General features: G+C 37.8%; 1 protein-coding gene across 1 annotated transcript in view; it reads right to left on the bottom strand.

Annotated features, from left to right (window-relative positions):
• Positions 1-14,710, bottom strand: part of LOC145443129 (tonsoku-like protein) — a 29,416-nt gene extending 14,706 nt beyond the window's left edge. The window contains 12 exon segments of the mRNA XM_080321124.1: positions 1,779-1,921; positions 1,988-2,057; positions 3,803-4,087; positions 5,231-5,383; positions 6,487-6,623; positions 8,127-8,238; positions 9,452-9,623; positions 10,374-10,589; positions 11,662-11,861; positions 12,383-12,477; positions 12,560-12,655; positions 14,600-14,710. Of these exon segments, the coding sequence (XP_080177250.1) occupies positions 1,779-1,921; positions 1,988-2,057; positions 3,803-4,087; positions 5,231-5,383; positions 6,487-6,623; positions 8,127-8,238; positions 9,452-9,623; positions 10,374-10,589; positions 11,662-11,861; positions 12,383-12,477; positions 12,560-12,655; positions 14,600-14,630 (1,710 nt within the window). The 5' untranslated portion in view covers positions 14,631-14,710.
• Between the last annotated feature and the right edge of the window lie 291 nt (positions 14,711-15,001).

The following is a 15,001-nucleotide window of genomic DNA, read 5'->3' as shown; positions in this document are numbered from 1 at the left end:
ATTTTCCAAAAGGCATTGTGTGCCAAGACAAAAAACCTGAATAGTGTTTTGGCCACAATGGCGAAAACTGTTAATATGATTTTTGTCTCAATAACTGAATCAGTTACGTCAGATATTACTAGAAGCAGAGAATCAACATGGCGTTGTCATGCAGGCCTATATCTGTCATGTTCGCTCAGCTATGCTTACACGAGTGAATGAACTGAGAAATGAAATAGCAACTTTCCTTGAAAACACAAATATCGCCGACTCATAATCTTGTTATCGAAAATGGGCAACTCATCTTGCTTTCCTGGTACATTTAACGTCACATCTGAACAAATTGAATTTGCAACTTCAGGGGGAAAACAACTAAATACATGAGATGTCGAGGAGCATTCAAAACAAATCTGTGACTCTGGAAATGTCAACAGTACAAAGAAAATTATGCTCACTATCCTGTACTGGAGGAGAGAAAACCTAGTACCAACACTACATTTGTAACTGTGATACGAAATTTAACTACTGAATATTCACCCGCTTTTCCGACATTCCTTCTCTACAAAATGAATTCTGACTATTCAGTACTATGTTTAATGCGGACGCCAATACCATTGCCTGAAAATTTCAAATGGGCCTTTCTGAAATGCGATGCAGTGGAATTGAATGACAAATTTCATACAAAGAGCATATCGCTGCATGACTTTGACAAAGAGTACGTTCTTGAAATTGGTCTCTATCCCAGCTTGACCAGCAATGCAAAAGAAATTGCATCGATTTTTGGGAGCCCGTACGCATGTGAACAATAGTTGTGAACAATGAAATTCATGAAGAGCAAGCTAAGATCACGTATTTCTGACGTCCATTTTGAATAGGGTCTGATTCTTGTTTCATCTGACTTGTTACCCGAAGTTGAAAACCTTTCACAAAGCAAGCTGCGTCAATTGTCACAATTATTCTGTGTTGTTGAAGTGTAAATACATGTGTCTTCTGATTGGTATGATTGAGATTGCAGCAATGTAGGATAATATACCGAAGTGTATAGTACCGAACGAAGTGTATAGTACTAAGAAAAATTCCGGCCCGCCAAAGAGTTGTACACCCAAAATTTGGCCAGCGACTAGCAAAAGGTTGCCGACCCCTGGTTTAGGGTTAGGTATCATAGAATTAGGTTTCCGCGTGGTTGCAATGCCTTGAGTCACAATGTCCAATGACTCATGACATTCTATATGACTTGTTAAGGTCTCCTGTATCATGACCAATATTTGAAGAACAGGCCGCTAATCTGTCTTTATCCGTTTGAATAAAAACGGTAAAAGTGGTGTAGGTATAGATCTGTCCTCGATATGTGTAGAAGTATAATATATTTATGATAGTAACAATATATTGTAGAATTGAAAAGTATATTTATATTGTAATGAACCCGAATATATTCGGCTGACACTGGTCAGGGGTAATCGTCAGCAACTAGTAGAGAATTGGAAAGAACATTGTATATCAACAATCGTATCACAAAATATGACGTCGCCGGCATGATATTTCGAATCAAGAGCGTTCGATGTACTAATTTTAGATGGCACACAAACTCTTTTTGTTCGACTGGTGTATTGTGATAAAAGTCGACTCCACTTTCAATACAGAAATTTTTGGGCGCGGTGCTCCCATAGTTTGTGAACCGTTGCTCAGTCTGCTCTAAACCAAAATTATAAATGCCATACATTTTGACGTGTTCATGGCAGCCCAGATTGGTGATGGTATGTTGTGGTGTATAAGAAAGCACACTAGATCCGGAATTTCACCTGTTCCAGAAGAATCCGAACCCGTTTTTCGTGCCCGTCGATGCAAGCTCGGTGAAGGGGACTCTCCCCTTTTTCGTTCAATTTATTTTTCCATACCGCAGACGTGTCGCGGCTTTTACGCGATTTCTCAGAGTCGGAATCGTCTGAAAATCAGCAATCCAATTCCAAACGTACGCAGAATTTTCAATCTAATTTCAAAGTGCACAAACCGTCGGAGATCGTCGTAAGCTCCTTGTCGACTAAAGAGTCGCAATCGTCACTCTCGCAATCTTGCGTCTCCTGAAAAAGTCATCGCCATCAAGTTGGAGGCGCCTGCAGGTCACAGGCAGACTTGGAAAACTAGATACTTCTAATTGTGTGATTAGACTAATTAGCGCAAAAATGCCAAAAATCGAATTATAATCTAATTTGTGAAATGATTCTACGATCTCATTTTAATTGTAATCTAATTACTGCTTTCCCTGAAATTGCTGTAGTAGAGCTGTATAGCGTGAAACGAGCCAAGCTTTGTGTAGGCCTACAGTAGGGCTGTTGAAAAACCATTCGTTCTTTCAAATTACACTGGCTACTTGATAAAATTATGATGTTCGCTAAAACAACGCTGCACACCAACTTTGGCTCAATTCCAACCAGTAGAAGAGAGATTCTTGCAGTAGAATGTTTTAAATTTATCATAGAAAAATTAAAACTTCAAATTTTTTCTGCCGACCAAATAAAATTGTTAGGCTGTCAGTAGAGATGATGCACAACAAATTTGGCTCAATTCCAACCACTAGAAGCGAAGTTATCGCAGTAGAAAAATTTAGATTTTGATAGAATAGCATTTACGGTGGCTAACTCTTCAATTATTTATTACGAAATCATGGAATTGGAAATTTTTCTACTGCAATAACTTCGCTTCTAGTGGTTGGAATTGCGCCAAATTTGTTGTGCAACATCTCTACCGACAGCCTAACAATTTTATTTGGTCGGCAGAAAAAATTTGAAATTTCATTCTGTATTTTTTGTATGTTAAATTCAAAATTTTCTACGGCAAGAATCTCGCTTCTACTGATTGGAATTGAGCCAAATTTTGGTGTGTATCGTTGTTTTTGCCCACATTATAATTTTATCACGTAGCCAGTGAAATTTGGTAGAAAAAATTGTTTTGAACAGCTGTAGCCTACAGTTATGAGTATAGACTCTGGTTTGATATGAAGCAAAGTTGATTTTTGTAGTATTTCTCTCAAATTCAGAATAGAATTCAATTTGCGCATTTTCACGACCCAGTAATTCTAGTTCTAATCAAATTTGGAGAAGCTGAAATCGAGTCAAATTTGTTGCGCACAGTTTTTGTAGACGACTTGAAAATTTCACGGGTTAGCCATAAGGATTTGAAAAAAAAAATTTGTCTTTTTTAATAATAAATAATAATAATAAATAATAGTTTCACTTCTACGCGTTGAGATAGAGCGAAATCAGGTGTGCAGCGTTTTTTTTTCAGACAACCTAACAATTCTTCGAACAGCTAGTAAGATTTGAAGAAAAAGTTAATTTTTGAACAACGCATCTGTACTACGAGATTGAAAAGATTTGACACCAACTGAACTTGCTTTGGTTGTATTTCTAATTAAAAATTGACGTAAATTTACAAATTTCTACGAGTTCAGCAATCCTGATTCTAATGCGCTTTGGAAAAGCATAAATTTTCTAGTATTCCAACCCTGGTTCTGACGAGATAAAATTCAATTGAATAGTATATTTATATTGAAATGAACCCGGATATTTTCGGCTGACACTCGTCAGGGGTAATCGTTAGCAACTAGTAGAGAACTGGAAAGAACATCGTATATCAACAATCGTATCAATGCTCTTTCCAATTCTCTACCAGTTGCTGACAATTACCCCTGAAAAGTGTCAGCCGAAAATATTCGGGTTCACTTCAATATGAATATGCTATTCAATTGTATATTGAAGTTCTGTACCTCCAAGAAGCTCATCGAGATAAAATTCAACACAGAAAACAATTTGTCATAAACACACACCTGGGCCGAATGTTCCACACCGACATCTTCCGAATCAATATCGTCAACACACAAAATCCCAGCCGAATGCTGCAAGGCCGCGAATCTCTCTCTCGTTTCTGACGCATCCGCAGACTTCAGTTTCTCTTGCACGTCCAGAAGTAACGAAAGCGCTTTCAGATGTAATCCCGCGTTACCGCTGCGCTCTGCGTATTCTGCGGCTTTCTCGTAGCAAGCTTCCGCTTCTCGGGAACGAGATGATATCTTCTCGGTAGCCTTGCCTATTTGAGTCCAAGTTTTTGAAAGCTGGATGAAAAAAAAAATTAACTGACTTTGATCGAGGTCGTAGAGAGGACGTCAGTGACAACGAATCTCTGCTCGACGGTGGCCAGCAGGGCTGTTCAAAAATGACTTTTTTCTCAAATTCTACTGGCTACTTGATAAAATTGTGAGGTTACCTAATTTAAGCCTACACACCAAATTTGGTTCAATTCCAGCCAGCAGCCGCTATGCTACAGGAGGAGAAAGTTTCTATTTATTATATAAAAATAAATAAATAATAAATGGAAAATTTTCTGCTCACCCCATGAAAGTGTTAGGTTGTCTATAGAAACGATGTTCACCGAATTTGATTCAATTCCAACCAGTGGAAGCGGAGTTATTGCAGTCGAAAAATTTGGATTATCAATAAAATAGTATTTACGGTGGCCAATTATTTATTATAGGTGTGCTCACCGTAAATACTATTTTATTCAGATCTAAATTTTTCGACAGCAATAACTTCACGTCCACTGGTTGGAATTGAACCGAAATTGGTGAACATCGTTTCTATAGACAACCTAACACTTTCATGGGTGAACAGAAAAATTTCAAATTGCATATTTATTTATTTTTATATAATAATAGAAACTTTCTTCTCCTGTAGCAATGCGACTGCTGGCTGGAATTGAACCAAATTTGGTGTGTAGGCATAAATTTGGTAACCTCACAATTTTATCAAGTAGCCAGTACGATTTGAGAGAAAAAGTCATTTTTGAACACCCCTACTGGCCAGTTGGGGCTGTTCTAAAATAACTCTTTCTTCCGGATCCCGGGGATTCACTGATTAAATTTGAAATTGTTGAGTTGTCTACAAAACCGATGCAAAACAAATTTGACGAAATTCCGACCCGTAGAAGCAAAGTTATTTGAGTTTTTGATTAATAACTCATCTACTAATTAGTGAATCCCAGGGATCCGGGAAAAAAGGTTATTTTTGAACAACCGTTCTATGCGTTAATAGCAACACTCGGTCCGCTGTGAAATAAATTCATAGATACATTGTCTTTGATAGCGTTTCAGAGATACTCATTTTGCGTATCTACTGAAAGAGTTTCAGCCTACTTTCGAAATAGCTTTGGGCAATATCTGGAACGACGCCGTAAAATGCTACAAAAATTGAACATTCACCTCTTTCGGATTCGCATAAAACTCCATTTCTTTGTGATAATACTCCACCGCGGTCTGGTGTCTGTTCAGGTCGGAGGATGTCAGAGCGAGCGAATAATAAACGGAAGCTTTCTCGTTTGGCGACAAGTTTTGTAGCTCCGGAAACATTTTCTCCTGAAAACATGAAATATCTCCGTGAGAATATCATGTTCAAGACCTCCGATCAGACTTGTATTTAGACTAATTACAGCAAAATGCTGAAAACCTAATTCTAATCTAATTTGTGAAATGTTTCCATGCAGGGTTGTAACGACTCGAGTCATTTTCTCGAAATACGGAAATGACTCGACTCGAGTCAATCTGTGTAATACCTTAGCTTGGACTCGAGTCATTGCGCATGACTCGGACCAAGTCGTACGACTCGAGACTCGTACGGCAAAGACCGACATTTCATTGTAATTTCGAAGAATAGTAAAGTGACCACCCTATTGGAATTTCGTCTGTTGGTACTGGAACTTGAAAATGCGACCAGAAACTGCTAAAAGTGAGGAAAATTAGTATATTATAAATGCGAACCATTCGATATCACCAAACAGAGTTGTAAAAAGTGGGTTTAACAAGAATTTTACTGGAAACTGAGCAGTCAACTCAATGACTTGGACTCGAGTCATAATACCATGACTCCGACTCGACCCTCTGCTCGCCGACTCGGACTTGACTCGGTGGTTAAAAGCGGTGTACCTGTAATTCTAATTCTAATCTAAATTAAGAAAAAACTGTAACTGTAATTCTGATTCAAATCTAATTTGAGAAAAAACTGTAACTATAATTCTAACTCTAATCGACTTTGGAAAAACGGTGTAGTTACAGCGATAATTATAATCTAATTTGGAAAAATAATTGTGACTGTAATTCTGATTCAAATCTAATTTGAGAAAGACTGTAACTATAATTCTAATTCTGATCACATTTCGAAAAACAGTGTAGCCATAATTATATTTCTAATCGAATTTGGTAAAAAACGGTGTAGCTATAATTCTAATTCTAATTTAATTCGGACAAACAGTGTAGCTGAACTTTGTTGAAATCGGTGTAGCTATAATTCTAATTATGATCTAATTTGCAGGGCATGGTATGGTATGGAATGGGAAATTTCCATACCAGGCCCTAGTAATTTGGACAAGCTGAGCATACTCTAGTTGCCCAGCTCTGCCCTGAACACAACCACACAAACAGGATCGGAAACACTATAGTCTAGGAAATGATGCAAAACTAACTTGCTTTTGGTAATAGTCGATCGCAGCTTGATAGTATCCAGCCTCGCAAAACTTGTCCGCAATTTTTTCGTACAGTTTGAAAAGGTCCATCGATGACGAACTTTCGCATTGACGTTGTAACGACAAGATCTTCACGGCTTGGTAAAGAAAATTGTGGTGATTTTAATGGAAAACAGTGATGCTACTATAGGCAGACGCAGTGCTGTAACCAAGTCACAAGGCTCCGAGTCACAAGTCAATCTCATTTTTACAGTTTTGACTCGAGTCAAGTCCGAGTACAAGTCAGCGAGCAGAGGGTCATGTCCGAGTCACGGTATTATGACTCGAGTCCGAGTCCAAGTCATTGCGTTGACTGCTCAGTTTCCAGTTGAAGTCTTGTTAAACCCCGTTTTTATAACTCGAATGTGATATCGAATGGTTTGCATTTATCATTTACCAATATTCTTCACTTTTAGCAGTCTCTGGTCGCATTTTCAAGTACCAGTACCAATAGACGAAATCCCAATAAGGTGGTTACTTTGCTATTCTTTGAAATTACAATGAAATGTCAGTCTTGGACATCTGAGTCTCGAGTCATACGACTTGGTTCGAGTCACGCGCAATGACTCGAGTCCAAGTCGAGTCAATACACAGATTGACTCGAGTCGAGTCATTTCCGTATTTTGAGAAAATGACTCGAGTCAAGGCGAATCATCAGAAAATCGTGACTCGAGTCATTACAACCCTGGGCAGACGTGGTCAAATGAGTCAAAGCCAGTACTCAAGTAACTCAATAACCAATTAGCAGCGATTTTTAGGACACAGCTGGGTGCTATTTGATAAAATACATTAAGCTACCGCTATGCAGGGTCTATTTTTCACAGCTGTTTTTTAGAAATGCCTTCAAGCTAAATATATCATTCATAAATACTACACAGACATATCACATAATTACTATCTACTTTACAAAATTTTTGTTATTTTAACTTTTGCCAGGGTTGTAATGATTCGAGTCCGGCTGGAGTCACGATTTTTTAGTGACTCGACTTGACTCGAGTCAATCTGTGTATTGACTCGACTTGGACTCGAGTCATTGCGCATGACTCTAACCAAGTCATATGACTCGAGACTCAGACTGCCAAGACCGACATTTTATTGTAATTTCGAAGAATAGGCTAGTAAAGTAACCAAACATTTGGGATTTCGATTATTGGTGCTGGTACTTGAAAATGCGACCAGAAACTGCTAAAAGTGAGAATATTTAGTATCTTATAAATCCGAACCATTCGATATCATTAAACATACTTATAAAAAGTGGATTAACAAGACTTTAACTGGAAACGGAGCATTCAACACAATGACTTTGACTCGAGTCATAATACCATGACTCAGACTCGACCCTTTGCTCGCTGACTTGAACTTGGTGGTAAATTGAAAATGACTCGACTTGACTTGAGTCAAAACTATAACAGTGAGATTGACTTGTGACTCGGAGCCATGTGGCTTGGTTACAACCCTGAGTTTTGCTTAAAAACTGTCCCAGTACAATTGGAAATGGTGCAAAAACATAACCGCTCGAGCACTCCAAAAGAGTTGAAGCGTCGCCCTGCATTTTGAGAGCGGCAATTTTTTTCCTGGGCAGACCACAATGTAAATTTCACCTGTCTTTAGCTTTTCGCGGTACACGGCCTTGTTTTCGCTATCTTGCGACAATCGGAAACATTTCTTGAACGACTTCCTCGCGCTTTCGCAATTCCCGGAATGCAACTGGATCTGGAACAAAAGCAAACAGAGGTGGTTGGTAGGGTTACTGTCAGCCTTTTGAAATAAGTTGTCTAAAAGAACGACACTTAACAATGTTTGCTCACTTCCAACCGGTAGAATCAAAGTTATTGCAGTTGAAAATTGTGGATTCGCAAAATAACCTAGGCGGTGGGTAATCCCAGAATTATGAATGAAAAACTCAAAAACTTCACTTCCACGGGTTGGAATTACGTCAAATGTTTTGCGTCGTATTCGTAAACAACTCAACAATTTCACAAGGTTGACAGCAAAATCATCAAAATTTTCGACAAAATTGCAGTTAAATTTGAAATCTTTTTCAAAGTTTTTCGTAATAAATTCAAAGTTTTCAAGCTCCTGTGCGTGAGGGCGGTCCTTAAAAACCGAATTTTTGAAAGTTGCTGGTTTGACCCTGCCAAAATGTTACTTTTGGCTGAAGAACACCAAAATTTTCAGCAAATTTGATCTAATTCCAACCCGTAGAAGCGGAGTTATTTGAGTTTTTCTTTGATAATTCTGGAATTATCCTTGATCGGTGGATAATATAATCCAAGATTTATCATCGAAAACTCAAATAACTCCGCTTCTACGGGTTGGAATTGACTCAAATTTGTTTTGTGCTGTCGTTGAAGACAGCGCAACAATTTCACGGGGTTTACAGAAAAATTTGAAAAAAATTTTTTTTTGGCATTTTTGGGTAAATTAAAAATTTTCAAACTGTACAAAATCCGCGATTACCGGTTGGAAGGAATTCAAATTTGGTGTGCGTCGTTTTTTAAAGCAACCTAACGATTTATTCACCTAGCCAGCGACATTCAGGAAAAAAAGTTTTTTGAACAGCCCTACTGAAGAGCATTACGTTTGTATCAGTGGGCTATTGCCAATTTGGATCGTAAAAGTCGTGTTGGCACAGTTAGTATAATATTTCATCTCAGACAGTAATTCTGTACATGTGAGTTTGATAAGTTTTGGAGTTATGAAGTGAAACTGTGTCGTGATTACTCTAATTCAAAAAAGCAAAAATTAGGTTTATCAACCATTTTGAAAATTTGGAGGTGTCGCGGACACCCTGAAAATGCTTCACGGACCCCTAGGGGTCTGCGGACCCCCGGTTGAGAACCACTGTGCCAGCTACTTTCAACACTACTGCAAACAAATCCAGCCTATGGAGCTCATGAATAAAGCAACAAAGGAAAAAACTCACTTCCCCTAGATCTCCCAACGCTTCGAGATGATATTTAACGTTTTGAGCCACTTTGGCGGAACGTACTGCTTCTTCTGCGTGCTGGGAGGCTTCTGAGATTTTATTCCAGTATCGAAAATACATTGCTAGCTGCATCCGTACTCGATGGGTTTCGTCCGGCAGAATCCGATTCCTGTCGAGGAGACAGATGCTTAATTTATTATGAATGGCTCAGGGTTGTAACCAAGTCACAAGGTTCCGCGTCACAAGTCAATTTCACTCTTATAGTTTTGACTCGAGTCAAGTCGAGTCATTTTCAATTCACCACCGAGTCAGTGAGCAACGGGTCGAAGGTTAGCTAAAAAAAGCCGCACATCGAATTTGACTCAATTCGGACCTTTTCGAGCAATAATTTTTGACTTCAAATATTACTGTTGAATAGTATATTCATGTTGAAATGAACCCGAATATTTTCGGCTGACACTCGTCAGCGGTAATCGTCAGCAGCTAGTAGAGAATTCAAAAGAACATCGTATAACAACAATTGTATCACAAATTGTATCAAAATACACCAGCCAAGGCTGTGTCAACAAAAAGAGTTTGTGTATCATCTAAAAATAGTACCTACATTAAACAATCTCGTATTTGACATTTCATGCTAGTGACGTCATATTTTGCAATACAATTGTTGATGTACGATGTTCTTTTGAATTCTCTACTTGTTGCTGACGATTACCCCTGACGAGTGTCAGCCGAAAATATCCGGGTTCATTTCAATACGAATATGCAATGCAATTGTACATTGAAGTTATGTGCCTCCAAGAAGGTGCACAAATATTACTTAAATTGTCTAAAAAACAATGCATCTGGCTCAATTTAAAAGAGAATAAGCAGTGCTATTGGAGTACACAATTTTGGATGTGAAATAATACCATTTACTCACTGAGAAATAATCAACGCTTTTCTGTAGAACGTCAGGCATTGCTTCGAATAATGACCGGCGATATCTTCGTTTTCTTCCAAAGAGATAAAATGGTAAACATAAGCCAGATTTGAGATCGCGCGCGTCTCCATCAGATGAATTTCCTTCTCCGGGAGACATTTCGTTTTTTTTATTGTTTGCGAAAACCTGATGCTGCTTTTATATGCGTCTTCAGCTCTGTTAGATAAAGTTGAGACTAAAACATGGCCGACATAGAATTTGAGCCGACACCGATACAATCAATTTAACTAGATAACTCTAATTGTTTAATTAGACTAATCAGAGTGAAATAAAGGCAACCTAATTCTAATTTAATTTGTCCTGTTTCTACACTCTACGTCAAAATTGTGGCGTTAGGTCAAAAAATGGTCAAAATTTTTCTGCAACCTACATTTCGTTTGTCTCTTAGATGTTTGCACTGTCGGTGAGCCTATCATTTGACATTTCGCAGCTTGTAGCCTGCTTTATAGGCCTACCGGTGTAGACGGCCCATTCTCTGCTCAAGCCCATTGTTGCCAGCCAACAACTGCTGTTGTTGAACGTTCTTTCTCCATTCTTGGTAAGCTACTTAGTGAGGACAGACACTTTCTACCCGAGAATGTAGGAAAGTATCTTTCGTTGCACTACAACACATTTTAATTATTTCTACCATAATACGTGATGTAACTACTGGAATTCTTCATAGGTCCAGATTTTTTCACGAAAAATTTGTCATTTTCTACTTCGTAAGGACAGACAGTTTCAACCAGAAATGAAGATAAGTAGTACAATTCCAACATTAGGAGCAAAGACACTTAATTTACATCCAGGAGGGCAATTTTGGTCAAAATTTAGTTTTCAAGGTAAAAAAATTCAAAATTTTGATTTTTTAGGAAAAAATATTCGCCCACCACATTTGATATGAACGGAGCTTGATTAGATGTCCAAGTTTTCGCTAATTCCTTAATTCTAATTCAAATCAATTTGAGAAAAACTACGTAGCTATAATTCTAATTTTAAAAAGCTAACAATTTTTTGGTTATCCAAAATCTGACAGGACCCTCACCGATAACCCCAACGTATTCAGCCGATATTAAAGAAATATATGGCAGCTAGCTTAAGGCGCATTTCTAAAACTTCACAGCATTCATCTGAACAGCTTTACAGCAATCGCTATACTTGGACAGGACATGCAATAAACTAGTTGATTCTTTGCAAGATATCATTGACGGGGAATAAATCTCCTGTTTCATACGAGTTAAAAACTTACTTGAAAAATATGGACTTTGCATCATCGAAATTCCCGTCTTCGTGCAAATCTTCGCCTTGCATGAAATACGTTCTCCCTATGGTCGCAAACGCCCTCTGCTGCTCAGGTACGCTTTCTGCCATTTTGGCAAGCTCGAGATGTTTTGATTGATGATGCAGTGCTCTTGTGAAATTTCCGAGATTCGCGTAGCATTCGCCAATCTTGAAATATTTTGATGCTCTAATTTCAATTATATATAATGTGATTTCTGGCTTTACTCAAAATGCTACAGGAAAACTGTATAGCACGAAATGAGCGAAGCCTGGTCTACAGACATTTGCTAATCTCATGCATATAAGAATGAATTTTGAATAGACATGAACTAAACTTTATTTATGTTTAATTTTTTTGTCCAATAATTTGTAATTCAATTCAATTAGAGTCTTTTTGAAATCAGTAATTGTAATTCTAATCGAATTTGGGAAAAACGTAGATATAATTCTAATTATGATCTAATTCGGAAAAGCGAAACATGAGATAGGCCTAGTTGTTCAATTCTGCTTCTGGGAACCACTTTTTTATATATTTCAAAGATGATTGATCAAAATTAGAAGAGGGAATTTACGGAAGCGAGCAAAATTTGAAATGCAAGTACTTTTCTGTCATTAAAAACTGTGGTAGAAAATAGCGGTTTGAAATATCTGGTAGAAGATAATTAAAATCACATCTTTTAGCTAAGAACCTTTCTATTCGCAACGGCCTGTCCGATTTTATCTTCCAGTATTTGATATAATTTGAGTTCCGATTTATGGAGATCCAACGCTTCGTCATATTCTCCTGAAATGTCATGAAAAATATATCCGTGTACAGCGTTGTGGTCCGGTTGAAACATATTCAACACATAACAAAATCAAGTTACCTATCTCAGAATGAAGCTGTCCCAAAAAGTTGATTGATTCTGCTTCCTCTCGTACATTTTTCTTTTCCTGTGCTTTCGCTCGGAGTTTTTGAAAATCTAGAAGTAACCAATTGCTTAATTTCAAACACAACGGCACGAGCAAAATGTAAACAGAAATCTGAGTTGCGCACAAAAAATCAGAATTGATGACCTTTTTTTTTAGTCAATGCGCACCGTTGTCCAAGGGTCTGCGCAGTGAGTTGATGAGTGTGCGCAGACGGGTACATATACTTTGTCAATGTCGGCAATGTCGCGCAATGTCGGCAATAATGTCGCCGCAATGTAGGTACAATATACGAACTTATACCGTGCAATATACTTGTATACAAATAATTATAATTAAATAGTATATTCATATTGAAATGAACCCGAATATTTTCGGCTGACACTCGTCAGGGGTAATCGTCAGCAACTAGTAGAGAATTGGATGGAACATTGTATATCAACAATCGTATCACAAAATATGACGTCACCAGCATGAAATTTCGAATGAGAGAGCGTTCAATGTACTATTTTTAGGTGATACACGAACTCCTTTTGTTGACAGAGTTTTGGTTGGTGTATTTTGATAAAAGACGTCTGCAGGACCGCATAAACCAACATGTCCCCAGATTTATCAGAACACGTGCGTCACGCGATGTGAAAAGCTCACCCTTAACTCATCCACTTAAGATTGATGCTGATCGATCAAAGGCAATTAATTCTGCCATCGGCAAACATCTGTTGGATAATCCGATTTGTGCGAATAATTATCGAGACGACCGATTTCGAATCGTAGGTCGAGGCCGTTCACAATTCCATTTGTGTGCCTTGGAATCAACTTTTATCAAAATACACCAACCAAAACTCTGTCAAGAAAAGGAGTTCGTGTATCACCTAAAAATAGTACATTGAACGCTCTCTCATTCGAAATTTCATGCTGGTGACGTCATATTTTGTGATACGATTGTTGATATACAATGTTCTTCCCAATTCTCTACTAGTTGCTGACGATTACCCCTGATGAGTGTCAGCCGAAAATATTCGGGTTCATTTCAATATGAATATACTATTTAATTGTATATTGAAGTTCTGTACCTCCAAGAAGCTCTTCAAATAATTATAACTGATATTATACTTGACAGATAGCAATGTCGATGATGTTGCCGCAATGTCGATAATACCAGCGCAATGTCGACAATGCCGGCACAATGTCGATAATTCGGCGCAATATCAGCAATGTCGCCGCAATGTAGTCTTTCCATTAAGTTTATCACCTGCAAATTTTAAAACATAAGGAATTTCACATTACATCCCCACCCAATACCATAGATATATATATTGTAAGGTATAAGTTCGTATATTGTACCTACATTGCGGCGACATTGCTGATATTGCGCCGAATTATCGACATTGCGCCGGCATTGTCGGCATTGCGCCGGCATTGTCGACATTGGGCTGGTATTATCGACATTGCGGCAACATCATCGACATTGCTATCTGTCAAGTATAATATCAGTTATAATTATTTGTATATAAGTATATTGCACGGTATAAGTTCGTATATTGTACCTACATTTCGAAAACATTATTGCCGACATTCACAAAGTATATCTACCCTGCGCAGACTCGTCAAAAATTAGAGGGAACAAGTTGTTTCTGACCCTATTTTACAAACACCAGTACTGATAGGTGAAATACTAAAATGTGGTAGCTTACTACTGTATTCTTTGAAGTTACAACGAAATGCCTGAATAGGTCGTTTGATTCTCAAGTCATATGACTTTACAGTTGGTGAGTTGGGTATGCCATTCATGCAGATAAATCGTAACTTTGAGAACACCATAATTAGATGTTAATGATTTAATACCCCCATTGTTTCAACCTTTGCTGCCTTTTCTCAGAGCAGTAACCTGATGATATTATACAGAGAAGTAAATCAAGGATAACATAACAATATACGAGTATATAAGGGTACTGGTAAGATTTATTAGTATTTAAAAAAACTGAGGGTATACTAACGTTTTATCTGTTTCCTCGTGTTTTTCTCCATTCTCTGTGCAGTAACAACAAGTGGCGCCTGATGAAATTTCTCCACAGAGAGAAATGTAAGTGTGCATGTAAATATGATTCCTATAAATTTAATTGAATTGTATGTAAATTCTGAAATATAATATGGCTATACCACGGCAGTAGGCTATATCGGCTTATTCGGCAAGTGGATTCAATCATTTGCCTAACGTAGGAACTATACATCAGATTTTTCTGAAATATCATTATTAATTTCAGAGCATTACATATATTTAAAAACGGAATACCATCGAGTTAAAAATTCCGTTTGTTTACTGCTACCGGAAGCTGGAACTGGAAGTAGAAGAAAATTCCCGCCAAAGATACAGCTGTATTGACAATATGGCGACCACG

The sequence above is a fragment of the Botryllus schlosseri genome, chromosome 7 (assembly GCF_051294905.1).
Source record: "Botryllus schlosseri isolate E-star chromosome 7, Bs_hap1, whole genome shotgun sequence".
NCBI classification, from domain to species: domain Eukaryota; kingdom Metazoa; phylum Chordata; class Ascidiacea; order Stolidobranchia; family Styelidae; genus Botryllus; species Botryllus schlosseri.
This window is presented reverse-complemented; position numbering and strand designations above follow the sequence as displayed.